At 44.3% G+C, this 20515-nt stretch overlaps 1 protein-coding gene across 1 annotated transcript in view; it reads right to left on the bottom strand.

The window, feature by feature from the left end:
- Positions 1–20515, bottom strand: part of CACHD1 (cache domain containing 1) — a 92873-nt gene that overhangs the window by 41597 nt on the left and 30761 nt on the right. Inside the window, exons 2-3 of the mRNA XM_057409383.1 lie at positions 14491–14553; positions 4554–4702 (exon numbers count right to left, since the gene is read on the bottom strand). Coding sequence (XP_057265366.1) covers positions 4554–4702; positions 14491–14553 — 212 coding nt within the window. The remainder of the gene's footprint in view (positions 1–4553; positions 4703–14490; positions 14554–20515) is intronic.

The following is a 20515-nucleotide window of genomic DNA, read 5'->3' as shown; positions in this document are numbered from 1 at the left end:
GCTGTATTTGAAGAAAGGAACAGAAAAAACTAAAGAAAACCACATAGCCCTGCTCCACTTTAGCAGTCCACCTCTACTTAGCAGTACTTGCATGTATACTTATGCATATGATTAATTTCCATTCACACGAGCACATATTTGAATGCTTTGGCAAACCAGATGAGCAGAAGCATATGATGACGTGCTTGTTGAATTAAGGCCTATGGAAAAGTCCCTTGCCAAAACCACTCAACAGCCACCAACTGCACTGCCTCCTCAAGTTGTGTTTGCATGCTCCGATTTAGTTATTCTCACTACTTTCCAAACCAAGGGAGTTCCGTTGCACAAACCTACCTCAGTGGGGAGAACAAATACATGACTGTTAGTACTTCAACCAGCTTAGGTCAGTATATGCTGGGTACAACAAAGAACCAAAAGCACAGGCTGTTAATTTTAATTCAGAACTAGTCACTACAGACTGGAACCACAGTCATAGAATCCTAGAACGGTCTGGGTTGGAAGGGATCTTAGAGCTCATCCAGCTCCGAGCCCTGCCACGGGCAGGGACACCTTCCACTAGAGCAGCTTGCTCCAAGCCCCTGGCCTTGAACACTGCCAGGGATGGGGCAGCCACAGCTCCTCTCACAGGGAAGGTTTTTTCCCAGTCACAGGGAATCTCACTCATTTGGGCTCTTCACCACATAAAGGCAATGCAATAAACACTGCTTTCCCTGTCATGTCTCACTACTCAACTAAACGAGCAATTCAAGTGCCAGGTTTACTTTATATCCCAGTTTGTGCTTTGTTTTATTTTGTATCATTGATTTATAGTGCCCCGGTGTGGTTTATCTCAAGCAACATGGCAAAGTATCTTCAAAGCCAATGCTCAGATTTTCAAGGTAAATGCAAGCAAACACAAGGCAACATATGGGTAATTTTAACAGCAACAACAAATGTAATCTAAAGATACCAAACCACTAAACCAACCCTCAATAAACCTTTCTCTACACAATAGTTCATCATCTCCTTCCAAAGTCATTTTTCCAAAGCCAATCCAAACTTGCTGCATTCCCAACACAATGTAAAAGGCTGATGGAAGAATCACCTCAGAGTATGAAATGCCCTCAGATTTTCAAACATCACCATGCATTTAGATGCCGATCACCATAAGCAGCCTTAAATGTTGTGGGACTGGCCTTCGTATCTACGTTAAAAATATACCCTGAAGATAAGATGCATCTGATACTGTTCTTGCACCAAATGTTTACTCAAGTAAAGAGGCCCCATGACGAAACACCTCCCTGCACAAAGAGAATACACAGAATGAAGGAGCTGTAACACAGATATTTCACAAGCCTCCTGAAAGAAAAGCCAGAGCCCTAAGGACACGTGCATTTTTAAGGTACAACCTAAAGCAAAGTATCTCCTGGATATGGCAAATAGCACAGACAAATCCATGCCTTTTTAATGTGCCCTGTTTTATAGCAGCAGCTAACACAGGCTCTAAACCAAACTATTATAATTATTGTTGCTCTAACACCAGTACTCTCCTGCCCAGCACTAACACACATCTTTTAAGCACCAAAGATAAGCTGTCACCAACAGCAGCACATTTAACTCAACTTCTCACCAGTGCAGGACTCCTCAAAGCCAGATCAAGTGAGGCCAAAAATTAAAGGTGGAAGAGTTCAAATAAATCAGTAGCCTTCAAAATATGCAGGTGGGAGACAGTTGTTGTTTCCAAAATGATTCCTCAATCCATGTTCGAACACTCACATGTGTATTCCAGTCTCCAAAATCTGACTGCTGGCCATATCTTTCCCTTTCAATCAGGTTTTGAGGTGCCCAAGGGGGATCCTGAGGAGCATGTAAGCTTTTAATGTCAATGGAAAGCTTCTGCTTAAGAAGAAGGTTATGGCATTTTGAGATTTCTATTAAAAACTAATCCCTCTTCTGGAGAGACAGGGAGACAAGGACAGGTTTTGAGGTAGCCCTAACAGCAGAACTGGCTTTTCAGGAGCAGCCACTTTCTGCCAGTGTGAACTGTTTTACTTTACTTTCCCCTTTAGCAGGCCTGTATCAGACATAAGACCCAACAACACCACGTTGGGTATCAACACTGGCTTTTTACCCCTGACATTTTAACCAAAATGGAGATTCTCCCAGAAGGGAGATGCTACAGAGAAGGAAAATAAAAGGAAGAACAGCAGAAGGGGAAGAAACAACAAATGATGGCAGAAGCACTTAGACAAATCAGGCAATTAACAAAACATGGTGCTAGAACCCTGGAAGTGAAGTTTCTAAAGGAAAACATGGTTTTACATTCTTTGCATGACTTGCAGACAATTTCCTGAAGACAGGAGTGGATATATTCCCAGTGGTCAGATAAGCCACCTTTCTCAAGCACAGGTACTCAACCAGGCATTGCCAAAGTGCTGCCCAAAAGATCCTGCAGACTGACAGACTGGTCTGGTAACCACTTAACCAGATTTAGTATTATCAATCCAAGCAACTAAATAATAAGAATAAAATTCTCAGTATTTACATTATCATATCATATTAATATATATTACTATATTATATCCATATATAATAATACCATATTATATTCTAATAATGGATGATATAGTATGATATAATATATAATAATATATTGTATTATTATATTATGTTAATATTATTTATATTCTCTTCATCAGGGACTGCAGTGACAGGACAAGGGGTAACGGGTTCAAACTTAAACAGGGGAAGTTTAGATTGGATCTAAGGAAGAAATTCTTTCCTGTGAGGGTGGTGAGGCACTGGAATGGGTTGCCCAGGGAGGTTGTGAATGCTTCATCCCTGGTGGTATGCAAGGCCAGGTTGGACAGAGCCTTGGGTGCCATGGTTTAGTGCGAGGTGTCCCTGCCCATGGCAGGGGGGTTGGAACTTGATGATCTTAAGGTCCCTTCCAACCCAAACTATTCTATGATTCTATATTGTAATGCCTCAACGAGGAGCTCTGCAAATAGAAAATTCACCTCTTTACTTAGCCAGCTGTGACCCCAGTTTGTTTTTTAAGCCACTTCCTGTGAAGGACCCTTATGCAAGTCCATCCTGGGGAAAGAGAATTTCTACAGGACCTTGAAACTAAGTAATTTTGGAGCACAAAGCAAAAGGAAACTCAGGAATGTTTCCAGAGCAAACCTTTCTTTTTACTTTTTAATGAAGAATTATGCAATACTGACAGGGGGGTGATAAATCTCCTCATTCCTCCTTCTCTTCAGCCCTTGCTTGGAAGCCTATGCGGGAAGCTTGCTGTTCCTGCATGCAGAGATCAGAGGGCAGGAAGGTTTTCATTCTCAACTAAATCTTGACCTTTCTACTAACACTGCCAAATATCTGGCCGTTGATCACCAGATGTGCCAGCATTTTATGTAGGCCATTTGTGAGTAGGAACTGCACAAAGACCACGACATCTACACACAACACAACGGCAAGGTACTCGTTTCTTTGGAGTCACCTGAGGCTTAATCCTATTGAGATATCTTGCCTCTGTGTCAGTCAACCTGCACACAAAACAAGCGAGTGGCCTTCCTCTCCAGGCACAGATTCACACCACATATTTGAATGCAGTGAATATTTTAAATCCTTATAGAAAAAAAGGTTAATGCTATACTTCAGGAACGATGAAAGCACAGTGTCACTAGCAGAAAAGCTGTCCCATAGAGCCACGTTGCAGAAAGTGCTTTTAATATTTATTACCCAATTTACCTTCCTCTCCCCAAAATGCTTTTAAATCAGGCAGATATGAACCATGAAAACACACTCTGTAATCAAGGTTTGCATCAAGTGAAAGTTACTTTTCTAGCACATATGGAAGTAAATGTTTAAAATGTTGAGCATTTAGAAGAAATTATTGCAAAAATCAGACCGTCCATCACACTTTCCTACAATTAGGAAGCCCAAAGAAGCCTCTGCAAATATTCAGCATAATAAAACATGATTAAAGACAACCAACTGCCTAGATTTAGGCTATTGAAAACTCCTGTATTTAAAGCAAAACAAACTTTAAATGGACAAATTCTGTTCCTAAGCAATGTACTCAATTTGGGTTAACTTCGGCATCAAACAGCACCAGGTCAACTTGATTAAACTGCAATGCAATAGTTTCAGCATGTGATGTACTGACCAGCTTGTGATTTTGGTTAATGCACTTCAAAGGGAGGGGGTAGAAAAGGAGTCCCATGACTAGCTTCAGAAGAGTTATTCAGTTATTCAGTCTCTCAGTGCAAAGACAGTATCTTGGACAGACTCATTTTGTATTCCATGCAATTAAGGGTTGAACAAACTTTTATCCTTTTTGTTTCATTTTACAACCCATCACAGCAGAAACCCCGTTCTGGTTTAGAGCTCGTCATTAAACATGTACATAGTAAAAATGGGAAAGAACACAAGGACAAGATAAGAAGCATCTTTGGACTACTGTCTTACCCCTTTCAGAGTTACCAAGATTGGTCAGAAAATACAGGCTATTCTGCAAAGAAATAGTCTGTTTTCTTCACATATTAACAATTCCAGAATTCAATACTTACTCCATCATAGATGGGGGAATAGTACAGCAGTCCTGGATTGCAGTCAAGGGCGACGTGAGGTGAGCAGTGTATGATGCTTCCACCACTTGCTTGTTCCGATTCACAACATCCAAGTAACGGTTAAATTTCTCCCGGATTTTTTTGGCCAACTGAAAAAAATTAGAAGATTGATTAAAATCAAGCCGTTTGTCTGCATCCCCCATTCCTTATTAACCAACTTAAATGGAAAGTAAAAACTGCATATGTTAAAGATAACAGTTAAATGCTTTGCTCATTGTGCTTCTATTTTGATGAAGTCAAGTAGTTAATGATATCAACCACAGAAAGCAGTCTATACAAAGAGATAAAATACATTTACCATCTCACAACCTGAACACAGAATTTTGCATGTATGAAAAGTGAAATTTCCATTACATCAGGCTTTCTTATAATTAAGCATTGAGACCTGGATGTGACTCTCCCTATGCTACTGGCTTACAACTGAAACGTTTTGATATGATGCTCTTGCAAGGCCTGGCAAGGGCGTGATGGAGACTAAAATAAAAAGTCAATTTAAAAAAGCTCTATAAGAAGCCCAAATAATAGTATTACAAAAGACCTCACCTAGAGAGCAATCTTTTTACTGCTTCAGGAGCAATCAACTAACAGCACATGTGCAGTGCGCTGAATGTATTCAAGAGAATAAGCTCAGGATCCAGACAGCCCCAATTACCACCATGAATGTTCTCTGGTCATCAACAGCCTCCTCAGCCAGGTAGATCTGTGCAGAAGCATTTCATGTCTCCTTTCATGTAGTTCTGATTGTGATTTGGACAAAAAAAGCCTTCCCCTCCCTTGCTTTTTTCTGTGTATCCTCTGCTACTTTTCTAGGGTCACCACAAGCTCTTAACTGAGCATCTTTCAAGTGATTTTCTTCCCCAGCCTAGCAGCTTTCTGTGGCTAGTTATAAGCTACAGCAGTTGTAATTACAGACTTCAAGAGCAATATGAAAAACATGTAATTGATATTACGTTGTAACAAAAAGAAATAATGGCAACTGTCTTGCACAGGTGAAATTCTTCCACAAGCCTTTTGTTGCCAGAGGCCTGATGAATAGGTTGCCCAGAGAAGCTGTGGCTGCCCCATCCCTGGCAGTGCTCAAGGCCAGGTTGGACACAGGGGCTTGGAGCAAGCTGCTCTAATGTAAGGTGTCCCTGCCCGTGGCAGGGGTTCGAGCTGGATGAGCTTTAAGGTCCATTCAAACACAAACCAGGCTGGGATTCTATGACTCTATGATGAAGGCAGCCACTTATAAATCAGGACTAGGTTTACAAGTTACATTATTAAAAGCAGATGATCGTATTTCTCTCCTTTCAGAAAGTGAAACCTAACAGACTGTTATCCCTCCCTAGCAATTCTCAGGCCTTGAAAACAATTAAGAGTGCCTAACTAGAAAGGGCAAATTGGGCATTTCAGCCCTTTAAATGTTTCTCGGTACCAGGCAGATTGGAAGCAGTCTGAAGGCACACGGTGTTATCAAGGGTAGAAGCATCAGATTTTACAAGAGCCATTTACTAAGACTTTTGCTCCTGGTCTTTTATTCAAAGTTAGAAATTAACAAAACAAATCAGGTACATAAGAAATTTGCTCTGGCACATTCAGTGCCCTGTTCACACCAACATATTTGTTATAATTAATCGTTGGCCAGATGCCTCCTAAATGAAACAGAACGATCTCTAAACAATATAGCCTGGCGTTGAATACACAGAAATAGGCATTTTGCATTTCTGCAGACCTTCTCCAGGGCTGAAGTCAGCTCATTAATTCACAGCACTCATCTCTCCTGCTCCCTGGACACCCCAGGCTCTATGGGGATGATTTAACGGCACCGCTACATTTGTGCACTGAGAAGCGCACTCGGTTGTTCCAGATCCCCTGCACTGACAAATGTCTTTCCTAACTATTATTAACAGGACATTTCATCATGATTTACTTTGTTATGCGAATAACAAGGCCCACGCTGATAACAGCACTGCCTTTGCCTCCATTGTTCCCACAAATGCTGCAGCTTAACAACAGGTCTCCTAGGAGCACAGGTTTTAATAGGACCTTGCTCAAATGACTTGCAGAATTATACCTAATTAGTTTTGCAGAATGATTTATTGCCAAGGCACCAGAGGACTACTAATGGTCTCCTCCATGTTAGGCATCCAACACAATTAAATTACTCCCAGTTGTTAGATCATAAGCTGCTGGGTTGTTCCTTTTCTATTTCCCGGTAAACTTTCTCTTTGTCTGATTGTACTGCTCAAAGGTGTCCTTGAGAAGTGGATTCTTCTGGAGGGTTTCAAGCCAAATTTCCTAAATCAAAGCATTTAAGTTGCATGGTTACCAAGTTCCCCTTTCAGCGAGGGCAAATGAAATACCTGTGCTTAAGCACTATGTAAACCAGATACTTGAGCCTATTCACTTCTTTTGTGGTTTCACTACCTGAAATCACAAAAATGGGAACTGGAGTTTGCTGAAAGAAGGACCACACAAACAAACACGCAGTAACAGAACTAACATGGAGCATCAGAGCAAAAGAACATACATTTGGAATCACACTTTTTCCTGATAAATGAATGCTGTACAGGAAGCTGTGGCTGCCCCATCCCTGGCAGTGTTCAAGGCCAGGTTGGACACAGGGGCTTGGAGCAAGCTGCTCTAGTGGAAGGTGTCCCTGCCCGTGGCAGGGGTTGGAACTGGATGAGCTTTAAGCTCCCTTCCAATTCAAACCATTCCATGATTTGATAATGATGATGTTTTGGTGTTAAAGAGTTTTCCCCTTCCAGGTTCACCAACAAAAGCACCCCACAGCCTTTGAATTTTATCCTACTGTGCAGAGCCTGAAGATCTGACAAAACTGATGAAAAGCAAATGTTCAGTACCAAAACTGCATCTCCCATTGAAAAACCTCTGAACAGCTCAAAGCCACTACATTACTCTGAGTAAATGGGATCCAACACCTCAGCTGGGGCAGTTAGTCAAATGCATGCCAGCAACAAGGCACTTGAAGCCTCCCAAAGCCACACAGACACCTACTCCCTGCCATGGCTAGAAGTACCTAATCTGAAGAACCCCAAAAATACTGCCTTCTGATAGCAACAGAACACTTCTAACAATCAAAACCACTTTAAAAACAGCTAACTCAGAAAAGCTGGATGGCAAGATGATTCAAAAGCCATTTTCCATTGAAAATTGATTACAATGACTAAACCATGTTATGAACCAAAGGGTAACACACCATCCAGTTCAAAGTTAATAAAAACAACTGGTTCTAATTCACCAAATTGAGAAGTAGAATCCAGATGAAGCCTAAATAAAACCCTTAACTTAATTTTTCTTCCATAGTTGGGCTTCACTGGAGCACAAAAATCCATGACAGCGAGCAGGCATTCCAACTCTCAGCGATTAAAACAACAGGCAGAAAACACTACATGCTTCCTAGCTCCTCTTCAATGCCCGTGTGCCCATGCATGCATGCACACTCACACCATTAGCTCAGAAACGTTGCTCAGTTTGCAAAGTGATGCACTCAGTTGCCAGAGTAAAAGCTGCAGGCTTAAAGCAGCTCCTCATCTTTCTAAACTAAAACCTAAACCCTCTGCCCAAAAGATTCCTATTTGTTCCCAGAATCTATCCTGCTTTTCCTCACCTGCCCAGAGATGAGCAGCCGTTGCATACTGACGGATATAAGACCTGCACCACAGTGGTTATAAAACCTCAAAGGTTCAGAAAGAAAGAGACAACAAATAATGAAAGGACAGAGCATTGACTGTGAAACCATCCCAGTGTCATTGTTTAAAACATTGTTAAGGCAAAATGGAAAGTTGTGTCCCAAATTGGGCACATAAAAGGCAGCCACATCCCACACTCAGGTATACCCTTGGGTAGGTACCAGGTGTGACAGACATCTCCTGCTCCCACAGAAATTCACCCATTTTAATGGAGACTAAAATACATCCGGATAGCTTGAGATTGACATCAAATGTTGCTATCCTCAGGTCACTTCTCAAGACGCTCTTGACCCCATTTTCAAACCAAGGGAGAGGGGGAAGCCTTGCCCAGCATTCCTCTTGTCCTTTTTCAGCTTTCTCCTTAACTTTCAGGACCTGAATAACAAGAAATGAGTGTTTGGAGCAAACAATGCAGCCCTGAGCTCCAATCCTAATGTATTTCTGCGGCAGCTGGACTGCAGCCAGAGCGTTCCAGTCTGCAGACAGGTTGGACGGCAACACCTGTTTCTACTACAGCAGCACCCATGGGTAATGCACTTCAGTTGTCACCATCTCCATTGACAACCTTTCATCACAACATCAGTGACTTGCTCTAATTTTCCCAGAGCTTTTCCTCGTTTGCATAGTTCCCTTGAGCTTTTTCTTCTTATAAAGCTTCATTCCCCTCAAAGCTCCACACCTCTAAAGTCTTCCCTTTCCAGGGAGCACTGAGAGAAAGCAGAGCTCCAAGGTTAGGTTTTCTTTCTGGTTGCAGCTGGAAAGCCAAGGTACTTTTAATGCTTTCAAGACTGGATATAAATTATGCATCAGTGAGGCTGACAGGCATGGATGTCATAATGGACTCACAGACAGGGATTTAACACTGCCAAGCTCCTCCAAAAGTACGGCTTACTCACTGAAGAGTTCAGTTAGTAGAATCATAGAAAGGTTTGGGTTGGAAGGGACCTTAAAGCTCATCCAGCTCCAACCCCTGCCACGGGCAGGGACCCCTTCCACTAGAGCAGCTTGCTCCAAGCCCCTGTGTCCAACCTGGCCTTGAACACTGCCAGGGATGGGGCAGCCACAGCTTCTCTGGGCACCCTGTGCCAGTGCCTCAGCACCCTCACAGGGAAGAGCTTCTGCCTAAGAGCTCATCTCAGTCTCCCCTCGGGCAGGTTAAAGCCATTCCCCTTGGCCTGGCCCTACAGGCCCTTGTCCAAAGGCCCTCTCCAGCTTTCCTGCAGCCCCTTTAGGCACTGGAGCTGCTCTAAGGTCTCCCCTTAAGGAGTCTTCTCTTCTCCAGGCTGAACCAGCCCAGCTCTCTTAGCTTAGAGATGTTGTGGTTGCTGTGCTCCAGCTTCTCTGCCAGAGTTCAATATATCAAAACTATTCTGGTCAGTCTGCTCCTGCTTGAGTCTTTACCACCGTCCTGTCTCCTCCTTGGAGCCCAGTTTCACATTCTCTGTGCTGCAGACACCAGATGTCTGGCAGGATGCTGAACACACACTGGCTTCCTTGAAAACAGCTAATCTAGATTTCCCCCTAATAAAACTAAGCACCTTCCCCTTTATTTACATCCCTAGTTCACACCACTGCATTTTCATATTGTGAGCTCTCTGATATTGAAATCACTTCCAGGAAAGGAATCCAAGTTCTTTTTGGCAAACACCTTCCAATCTTTAATAACCTATTCAGTGCGAGAAAAGGTTTTATCTGCTGCGTACAATAGCAATTCTATAACTAGAGACCTTAAAGTGTAAGCAGTTTAATGTCAAAAGGCAAACCACTCTTTGTGTGGCATAAAGGGAGCCAAGTCTATTAAATGGGCCTGAAGGCCAACAGCTGTAGTTTTTCCACTTTCTCAACAAACTGAAAGTCCCTATTTACACAGTTTGGGATACATAAAAAGCACCCCTCCAACAACCCAGTGGTCTGCCAGAACAAAATCCCACCTGACACAGAATGGGAATTAATTGCCTTTGGGTATCAGTTGCTAAGAAAATGTTAATGAATGACAAAGCCAGGAGCGACAGGGGATTTAATTTGCTTACATTTGTTTGCATTTGCTCACGACGATGCTGTTGGAGGCACTACTCTTACTCATAAAACTCTGGTTATATTGCTTGTGATTCATTAGGGCTAAAAGAGCTGGTTATTAATGAAACAGAAGTACTCAATTATTCTTCTATCCACTTCACTGTTGAGCTTTTAACCACAGCAATTATGCTTCACCGGGGCCTCGTTTTTCTCCTCTGACAGCTCCGAATTCATCACACTACCTACAGTGTTTAGACAGTTATTTAGACCTACTCAGAGTGAATAGGTACATCTGGGGAACAAGCAGAGTCTTTTCCTAAGTGGAGAATCAATAGTTAAGACTTCAAAGACGTTTTAATCCAGTTTCTTGTTTCCCCAAAACACTTTTGCCTTTCCAAAGGCCATCTGATACGTATAATGTAGCCCACATGGCCCTTTCACGGTGTGCAGACCACCCAGAAACACTGGAGGAAAACGCTACCCTGGTGCAATGTCAAAGCCAACAAACCCTGTTTCTAAGATGTTGGGACGGTTTCAGATTTAAACCTTTAGACGCTGGGTGACAATGACCCCTTCATGGTCCCTTTGCAAGCCAGCACCCACCTGTGCATGCTTACAGGGAAGCAGAAGCCACCCAAGGGTGCATGGTGGGCTCCAGCACCCATCTCCTTCACTTCCACTCATGCAGATCCAACCTTGGGCACCACATAAATCAATCACCCAGGATCACCAATTGCATGATACCTTTCCAAGCAGGAAGTTTTTTCTAAGGAACCATAATTTGGGCATCCCATATTAGGGGTTTTATTTTATTTACAATATTTCACTGATACATCAAAAAAAAACCTCAAAACCCAACACAGACCCAAAATAGTAGCAGAACACACATCAGAATTGTGTAACTCAGTAACAATGATATAAATGAACCACTCAAATACACAACCATAGTATGTGGACCTCCAGGGGAAAAACGTACCACTTAAGTGAAGAAAACAGGATGTTGTTAGACTCAGTTCCATATAAGCCCTTCTTCATTATGTGTTCTCCATTTAGAGGTTGTCCAAACACAAAATAATTTGGGAAAGTTTTTGGAAGAAAGGAGATTTAAACAGCAACAAAAGGGTTCTAATGCAACATTAACGACACATCTGCTGTCCCTATATGACATTCATAGTGGTGATACAGAAACAGGAAAAAGGGGAAGCCAAACAAACCCAGGAAACCATAAGAATAATTATTAAAGGCATGGGAAGTCTTCTTAGAATCCCAGACTGGTTTGGGTTGGAAGGGACCATAAAGCTCCTCCAGCTCCAACCCCTGCCACAGGCAGGGACACCTTCCACTAGAGCAGCTTGCTCCAAGCCCCTGTGTCCAACCTGGCCTTGAACACTGCCAGGGATGGGGCAGCCACAGCTTCTCTGGGCACCCTGTGCCAGCGCCTCAGCACCCTCACAGGGAAGAGCTTCTGCCTAAGAGCTCATCTCAGTCTCCCCTCTGGCAGGTTAAAGCCATTCCCCTTGGCCTGTCCCTACATCCCTTGTCCCAAGCCCCTCTCCAGGTTTCCTGGAGCCCCTTTAGGCACTGGAGCTGCTCTCAGGTCTCCCTGGAGCCCAGCTCTCTCAGCCTGGTTCCAGAGCAGAGCTGCTTCTGCACAATTCATTTGAGAAGCCAAGTGGGAAATGTGGCATAACAAAGACAGGCAGTGAAACTGAAAAAAGAAGAGGAAATGTCCTCCTGGCTTATTTAGCCCTCCAAATATTCTTTTTACTATTGTATTACAGGTGATGATCTCAACTGTGATGACTGAAGATCAGAAATGTTTCTACAGCTAAATGGAGTGTGTAGGACAGACATCCATAAGACATTCCAGTTTTATCCGAAACCTGCATCAGATAACTTCCAACTAAGCAGAGCTAGAGAGAACCTCCTGTAAAACCTAACATCTATCACATCTATTATTACCCACAGGGTCAATTGTTAATACCAAAATTAGGGTAATTTATCAGGATTAATGCATTGCTCCAGTTCCTTCTAATGTTTGCCACATGCATCTGAACCTGACCAAACAGACACCTAGCACAGACAAAGGTGAACTTTGCTGGCTTTATCTAAACACCAACCTTATCATTTTTACAGTAACACACATAAGAGATTCACCTTAAAATGTCACGTCAATGTTAAATTGTGAATGTTAAATGTATGATGTCAATCTGAGTCTCATATAAGTCCTATACCATTAATATATTCTCTTATATTTACCCAATTTTTCTGTTAACATTGCACACTTCAATTTAATGCTAGTATGGGACAAGGTTTCTACACCAAAAACTTGGTTTCACTTTTACAGAAACCCAGCATTAGTGGAACTTTTCCTGAACTATTCCACTTTCTGCAAATTAATTTAGCTCTTACATTGACCATAATTCCATCAAAAGCCACCGTATTTCTTCTGAAATATTAGAGGAGGTGACTGCTGCTTTCTAATGCAAACTCTCCAGAAGGACCAGGGCAGGGATTGTGCCCCTGCACTGGGGAGGCTGCACCTCGGATCCTGTGTTCAGCTCTGGGCCCCTCACTGCAAGAGAGACATTGAGGTGCTGGAGCGGGGCCAGAGAAGGGCAGCGGAGCTGGAGCAGGGCCTGGAGCACAAGGGTGATGGGGAAGGGCTGAGGGAGCTGGGGGGTTCACTGTGGAGAAGAGAAGGCTCAGGGGGGACCTGATGGCTCCCTACAAGTGCCTGACAGGAGGATGGAGCCAGGAGGGGCTGGGCTCTGCTCCCAAGAACAAGGGATGGGACAAGAGGAAACGGCCTCAAGCTGCCCCAGGGCAGGTTTAGATGGAGCTGAGGAACAATTCCTGCCCCAGAGGGTGCTCAGGCATTGGAACAGGCTGCCCAGGGCAGGGCTGCAGTCACCGTCCCTGCTGGGATTCAAAAGGCATGGAGACATGGCACTTTGAGACAAGGGCCAGTGGTGGATTTGGCAGTGCTGGGGGAATCATAAAATGGTTGGACTTGATGATCTTAAGGGTCTTTTCCAACCTAAATGATTCCATGACTCTATGATTCACAACTGCATTTGATCCAGCTCTGCTTTGACTTTTTCCATGGGGAAATTTAAGCATTTACAGTAAACACAACTCAGGGTATTCTTTGTTTCTGTTACATGACCAGTTTTTAATGCACACAGGCATGCTATATACTGATACACTCTTGGAAACCAGCAGCGACAGCTCATGCACAAAGCAGGCTACCTGCAATGCTGAAGAGCAATTCCCTTTTCCCTAGGGACAGCCCTGCTCTGAGGCACTTTTGTTTCTCGTGCACATTAAACCTGGTTTGATAGGGGTCTAGGAAGGCCAGGTTACCTGCTGAAGGTTGTGCCAAAGGAGCCCAGGCTTAAACTGGAAGGAAAAGCTGGTTCTTTGTCCAGATGCCTGTGCTGCCCATGCAGGGCAGTGGCTGACTCTTCTACCCAGAACCCATCATGTTTGTAGCATGAAGGTGCTGTTGTGAGCATACAGAATTGGTACCTTAATATCTTAAAGAAGAAAACATGGCTGATTTGATCCGTTTTAAAACTGATCCAGAATGGATTTTCCAAATGTATGCATGTATTAAATGCAAACAGCCCTCATACTGAGATCTATTATCTCAGTGTTAAACTGAAGAGTTAAATGTTCAAATGTGTTGCCATAAGAAAAGCCCCCACAAAATTACAAAGAACCCTCAACCACAACTGTTATGCATGAGCCTGTCTCATATTTACACAAAGCAATTGATACCATTTCCACATTCATAAACAGTATTAGCGGGTTTGCTTTGAATTAAATCCATTTTAAAAGAGCCACTTCCAACATGAAAACCAGGCAATTAATGTAAGATACTACATGAGGGCCCCAGCTCTGCCTCTGTTCTTTTGTTTCTGAGGGACAGACCCACACAAAGCAGATGGAAAGCCTTTTCATAGCAATGCAGAACTCTCAGATACAGAATCAGCCCATATACGCCATCTCTATTTATATCCTATCCCATTTATTGTTCTCTGATGTGCTGGACACGAGGAAAGTGGCCACAATAAATCCAGACAGAACTGTCATTTCTAAGCTGACTCTGTTGCATTGCTGGTGAGCAGCAGGAGATGGGAATGGGCTTTTGGACTCACCTGTTGAACTTCACTTTCTCCATTGGATATCTTCTCTGTGTACACAAAGGAGTTGAATATCCTCTGCAAGACAAACCAGAAAGGATGTGTAAGAGGGGTTTTGCCAGAAAATGTCCCATTAAAACAACCCCAAATGGCCCCACGACAAGGAAATTGGTGTCAGAAAAGGACCATTTCACCTGGGAGTCTCTAATGCCACGGTTACCCCAGGGGAATCGCATTCCTCTATACTGTGTGTGGATCTGCATGAAGAGGCTGCTTTGGGATTTGAAGGCGAAGACATAAGAAGGGTTTTTTCTCAAAACATCTGTTAGTTACCAAACTGACATAAGGTGCTAAGAGAAGTGTTTCACATTAGAAATCTACTGCTGTGCAAACCGAGACTGTTCTAGCGCTAAACCCAGCATCACTATAAGAGTGCTTGTTTCCAGCCAACACACGAGAGGCTGTGAGCCAAATGTAGACATATTTGGTACCTGGGAAAGAGAAAAATGAGAGCCGCTTTTGAACACAACCAGACTGAGCTCACTACTGGCAGAAAAAGGCTGTATCAGAAGGTGGAAGTAGGAGCTGTGTCCTCCCCTGGGAGAGCTTCCCATCTGTTCCCAGAGGGACAGGAGTGCCTCCACAGGTGACAGCCACACTGCCAGCACTGCTTATTTACAGTGGTTACATGGAGGGGAAAACCACTCAACACTTGTTAATATTCTGCTTCCAGACTGAAAGATAAGATTGGAAGGATTTGGGCTTACACTGATGGCATTCCTGAAAAGTTTGCCTGATACACCAAAGTTTCGCTTTCAGGATTTCTCATTTCCAAGGGCAGCTTTCCCCTCTGGGACAGAGGAGGCCATGGAGATGCTGTGAGGGCTGGAGCAGCTCTGCTCTGGAGCCAGGCTGAGAGAGCTGGGCTGGGGCAGCCTGGAGAAGAGAAGGCTCCTGAAGGGGAGACCTGAGAGCAGCTCCAGTGCCTGAAGGGGCTGCAGGAAAGCTGGAGAGGGGCTTGGGACAAGGGCCTGTAGGGACAGGCCAAGGGGAATGGCTTTAAGCTGCCAGAGGGGAGACTGAGATGAGCTCTTAGGCAGAAGCTCTTCCCTGTGAGGGTGCTGAGGCGCTGGCACAGGGTGCCCAGAGAAGCTGTGGCTGCCCCATCCCTGGCAGTGCTCAAGGCCAGGTTGGACACAGGGGCTTGGAGCAAGCTGCTCTAGTGGAAGGGGTCCCTGCCCGTGGCAGGGGTTGGAGCTGGAGGAGCTTTAAGGTCCCTTCCAACACAAACCAGGCTGGGGTTCCAGAACAGTGGGGCCATCCCCACTAGAAAATATACAGGTGTCCCAAAATATTCATAGAATCACACAAGGGTTTTCAATTCCTTTCCATTCTTTTGCTGTCTTAACAGCAACAGTGGCTGCATAGCACACGGAGATTTGAGACAATAGTATCAGCCAGAACAAGAATAGTGCTGGTTATTCATTATCAAGAAACATAATATTAATATGTTGAGGTTATTTATGTCATTATACATTGAAAAACAAAACAAAAAAAGCAAGCCCATTATGTTATGGAGGATCTTCTAAATTCCTCCCATCCTTCTGCTCAGGTGCACTCTTTGGGGTAACCAAAGGGCAGGGAGTGTTCGCAGGTTCCACATGAAAATAAGACAGCTCCATCTGTATATCAAACACCTTCTCCATAAGCAAGATATCCAGTATAAAAGCTGAAATAATTTTCCAGGCAGATCCATATTAAAATGCTGACCCTTCCTTGCAAACACAGGGGTTTGCAGCACCCTGCACGCAGCCCAAACCTGAAGTGACAGAGAAAAACAACTGCACTACTGGGAAATACATCCTACAGCCTCACATATACCAAAATACAATCTTAAGTAATACAAGCAGAAAGAACACAGATGGTGAAATCCTTCCGAGGTTGTGGAGGAGATATAAAACTTAAGAAGTCAACACGATTTTTCTCTGCCAGCCTCAGGGGGAGCTGGAATGTCACTGATGGAGTGGATTCTGTACCAGTGGTAAGCCAAACCCATGACAACACATCTGTAGGCACAGCCACATCTGGTGAAGGGCAGTGATTAATGAAGACCCTGTTGAGTCCCTCCCTTGATGCGAGAGTTGTGAAATTAGCAAGACTCATGAATACAGCGCTAGGACAAGCTGGAATCAGCTCTCTAAATTATTAACAACTGCAATTATTAAATAGGTTTAAATTTCATCCAAATCCAGTTTAATCATCCATCCGTGACTCCAAGAGTTTTCTTGATGCAGGTTTAGCCGATTTCCTCCTAGTAAGGCTACACACAGCTACAACTGGCCAAACCAGCCTGGAAACCCCTTTGGTGTGCTCTGCTCCATTTAGGATCAACACTTTCCCTCATCCCTCTCCCTCCTGAGGACTTCAGGAATGTCAAAAATTTGAACTCTTCATTCTAAAGCAGCATTTGGAAGGGCAGCAATAAATCTCCTCAGTTTACAAGTCTCAGAGAGACAAGAAGAGGGGGGAAGGGAAAGCATCTACTCTTAAAAGGCGCCCATACATTGCGACTTCCTCTCCTTCCAGACCTTTGTTTAAAGTTCTGCTTGGGCACTAACTACAAACACGTTGGCTTTCCCCCTCCCCAACCCCATGAGATGAAAAGATAATTTAAACATCAGAAGAACCTACATTAAAGCACGTCATTTTGATGCAAAATGTCTTAAGTGAATTGAGTTTTTCTCTCTGCAGCATTTAGTCTTCAGACATCAAAAGGAACAAGAAGGAAACAAACTGTCAGCTACCGAGACTGCAGCTTTCTGTCCTCAGCACAAAGCTGACCCCTTCCTCCCCCTTTAACACGGAGCCGTGTTTAGGGACTACCAAACTGATGCCAGGGAACATCACACACGGCTATGGGAGAGTCACCGTGCAGCAGGGGTTTCTTTGGCACTGGGCTGGGTTTTGAACCTATTTTTAATGATTGATAATTTAACCAAGGTCCATAGAACATTGCTATCTTAACAAAAAGCACCGTGCATGTCAGTGAGGAGGTAGCAGGAGATACTATGGGTACCTGCTCCCTGTTCAAGGACTCCTATATGGAATTACACTGCAGACAGAAACATCTCCCTGTTGTATTTAAGCTAATTTCATTAACTTAAAAAGTGATTTAACTTTGAGTAGAAAACCAGAGCTAAGTGGCAACCTCCAAACCAGAGGGGCTGGAGCAGCTCTGCTCTGGAGCCAGGCTGAGAGAGCTGGGCTGGGGCAGCCTGGAGAAGAGAAGGCTCCTGAAGGGGAGACCTGAGAGCAGCCCCAGTGCCTGAAGGGGCTGCAGGAAAGCTGGAGAGGGGCTTGGGACAAGGGATGTAGGGACAGGCCAAGGGGAATGGCTTTAAGCTGCCAGAGGGGAGACTGAGATGAGCTCTTAGGCAGAAGCTCTTCCCTGTGAGGGTGCTGAGGCGCTGGCACAGGGTGCCCAGAGAAGCTGTGGCTGCCCCATCCCTGGCAGTGTTCAAGGCCAGGTTGGACACAGGGGCTTGGAGCAAGCTGCTCTAGTGGAAGGTGTCCCTGCCCGTGGCAGGGGTTGGAGCTGGAGGAGCTTTAAGGTCCTTTCCAATCAAAGCCAGTCTGGGATTCTATGAAATGAAGCTCAGGGAACTTCACAGACCCAAGAGTAAGTCAGCTCCTCAAACTCACAATAATAGCCCAAACATTTAGGGGCACTTGCCCCTCCTGGTTTACACAGCACATTAGCATCTGTACTTTATTCTTCCCACCCCTTTATGTTCATTTGAATCTGCTGAGCAGATGGCAGCAGGCAAAGTTCACTCCAACAGGAGCAATTACACACGTGCTTAATGAGATGCTCTCCTGGGATCATTTGCCAGAGCCCATAAGCACAATGCACGAAGGCTGCAACCACTGCACTGGTTCAGCATCCAGCCTTTCCCTGCCGAGCTGGTGCTGTACCAGACACTGCTATCTGCATCCCCATCACCCCTCCCAACACCACCTCAAGCCCTAAAACAGCATTTTATTGTGGCTTTCTCCATTTGGCCACCTTCTTTTAAGTGTATAATAATGCTTATAAATATCCAGGCTCCTGCTGAACATCAGTCAAGTATGCAAAAGAGATTCGTTTTCTCAGGAATTCTCTAATTCCTTTAAACCTGACATCTTTCCAAGTCAACATCTTTGTTCTTGTGGCACACGGCAGAGGACAGCTCCACCCTCTACACTACCCACTACCTACCTTAGGTGCTGGGCTGACAACAGTTGCTCACAGTCGTGTTCCGATATACCCGCACACAGAGCACACAACTACTGCAATGCCTTGGTTTCATCAAGCAGATTTCTACCAAGGTTTCTGACTTTAAAAAATTATCAGAAATAAAAGCAACTTTGTTTTTCAATCCAAACTCTGAATTAAATGTCAAGATTTGGGGTAGAAAACAGCATTTTGTGCTGCCATGGCTTACCCAGCTCAGCAAGAGGACTTTGCTTCATTCAGGTCAGGCAGTTCCACCACAAAACACAAAATTCAGAAGTAAGCACAGTGGAAGACTTCATCAAAACTCGTGAGTCTTGAAGCATATCTGATGTCCATACTTCCAAAAGCAAACTTCAGAAATGACATTAATTCCAGTTTTAGGCAGGTCTAACTTAGAAAGTCAGTGTGAAAGTGTAATTTTCCTACAAATCACTCCAACATTGGAGATGCTGAGAAAGAACTAACACTTGTCTGGCTGGCTGTATCCACCACCTGATGCTTCATATTCCCATTAAACTCTGGGGCAGGCAGGGGCTGAGCACAAAGCCCTGCACCATCCCTGGGGTCCCTGAGTCTCTGGAAACCCCTGAATCCTGCAGCACTCTGCTTGGCACATCACCCGCATTCTTAATCCTCCCCTTCCCCTCTCCAACACAGCGCTTGCCTTTAGCTATACAAACAGAAGTCCAGAGCGAGAAAATCATGGTGTTTGCAGGGATCACTACAGGATTTCTGGTGGTCTGTGACAGCTCTGAGACACACAGGCTTCAGGAGAGCAGTGATGTGTCCCTATGAGCTTCCAGAGGATGACCGCATGGAAGGATTCCTGAGAAAGCTGGGGTTTGCTTTACAAATACACACTTTCAACACATTAAACTCTTGTTTTCCTAAGCTCTTTAATTACGTGTCTGGGTCAAAGCACTTGCAACTTCCTAGAAAATATTCTTCCATGGATCTAGATACCTCCTTTACTGACTTTGGTTAACAACCAAGTGCTTCCTGGTGCCACCAGCCTGCCTCACTCTTAGCTTCGAGTGACAGGACAAATATTTGGTGTGTGAGATAAGTTAGGAAGCAATGAGAGGATCCAAGAGGTCCTTGGGGTTGGGATGGGGAAGATTGAGGCCACCACCATCTAATGCCTCCCACCGGTGGGGTCTGACAGTGATGGATGGGCACAGCACCTCCGGGTAGGATGGAGTCAGGTTTCCCAGCAAGTCAGAGATAAGGGGCAGCTCAGATTTAGCTCTGTTATGTGCCAGAACAAAGCTTAGGAGACTTTTCTTCATAATGCAAAGCCAAAGGCAACTCAGTTTTAAATCTGGGCACTGACTGTAGCCCGAGCTCAGCATAAAAAGTGAGATATTAACCGGCTTGTTCCTTCAGTTCCTTGAGATGGAAAGAAACCCCGCAACAATGCACTGCAGTGAGCCAACACTTCAAAAGCCCGGTCTGACTGTCAGCACTGCATCAAGATAAACAGAAAGAGCCACCACCCCCAAACCTCCAAAGTCCCCAGCCAAACACAAGCGCCAACTGCTCTGCAGAGCACTCAACCATTTGCACATCACTTTATTCGCCAGAGGAGATACAAATCTATCTCCCTACCGATAAAAATAACATTTTCAGAGGCAAAAGAGACTAGGGAAAAACAAACACAGGCTTAGGAACCCCCCAACCCCCAAATAAATAACCTTTCAGCGGATTGAGGGTACATAGTGCTGTTACCCATCATATTTGAGTAATGACAGGAGGAAAAACCCC

Source organism: Pezoporus wallicus, unplaced genomic scaffold (assembly GCF_028554395.1).
Source record: "Pezoporus wallicus isolate ANWC-B61680 ecotype Strahan unplaced genomic scaffold, APGP_CSIRO_Pwel_v1 contig_8108, whole genome shotgun sequence".
Lineage (NCBI taxonomy): Eukaryota > Metazoa > Chordata > Aves > Psittaciformes > Psittacidae > Pezoporus > Pezoporus wallicus.
The sequence above is the reverse complement of the archived record's forward strand: the minus strand, read 5'-3'. Positions and strand labels throughout refer to the sequence as shown.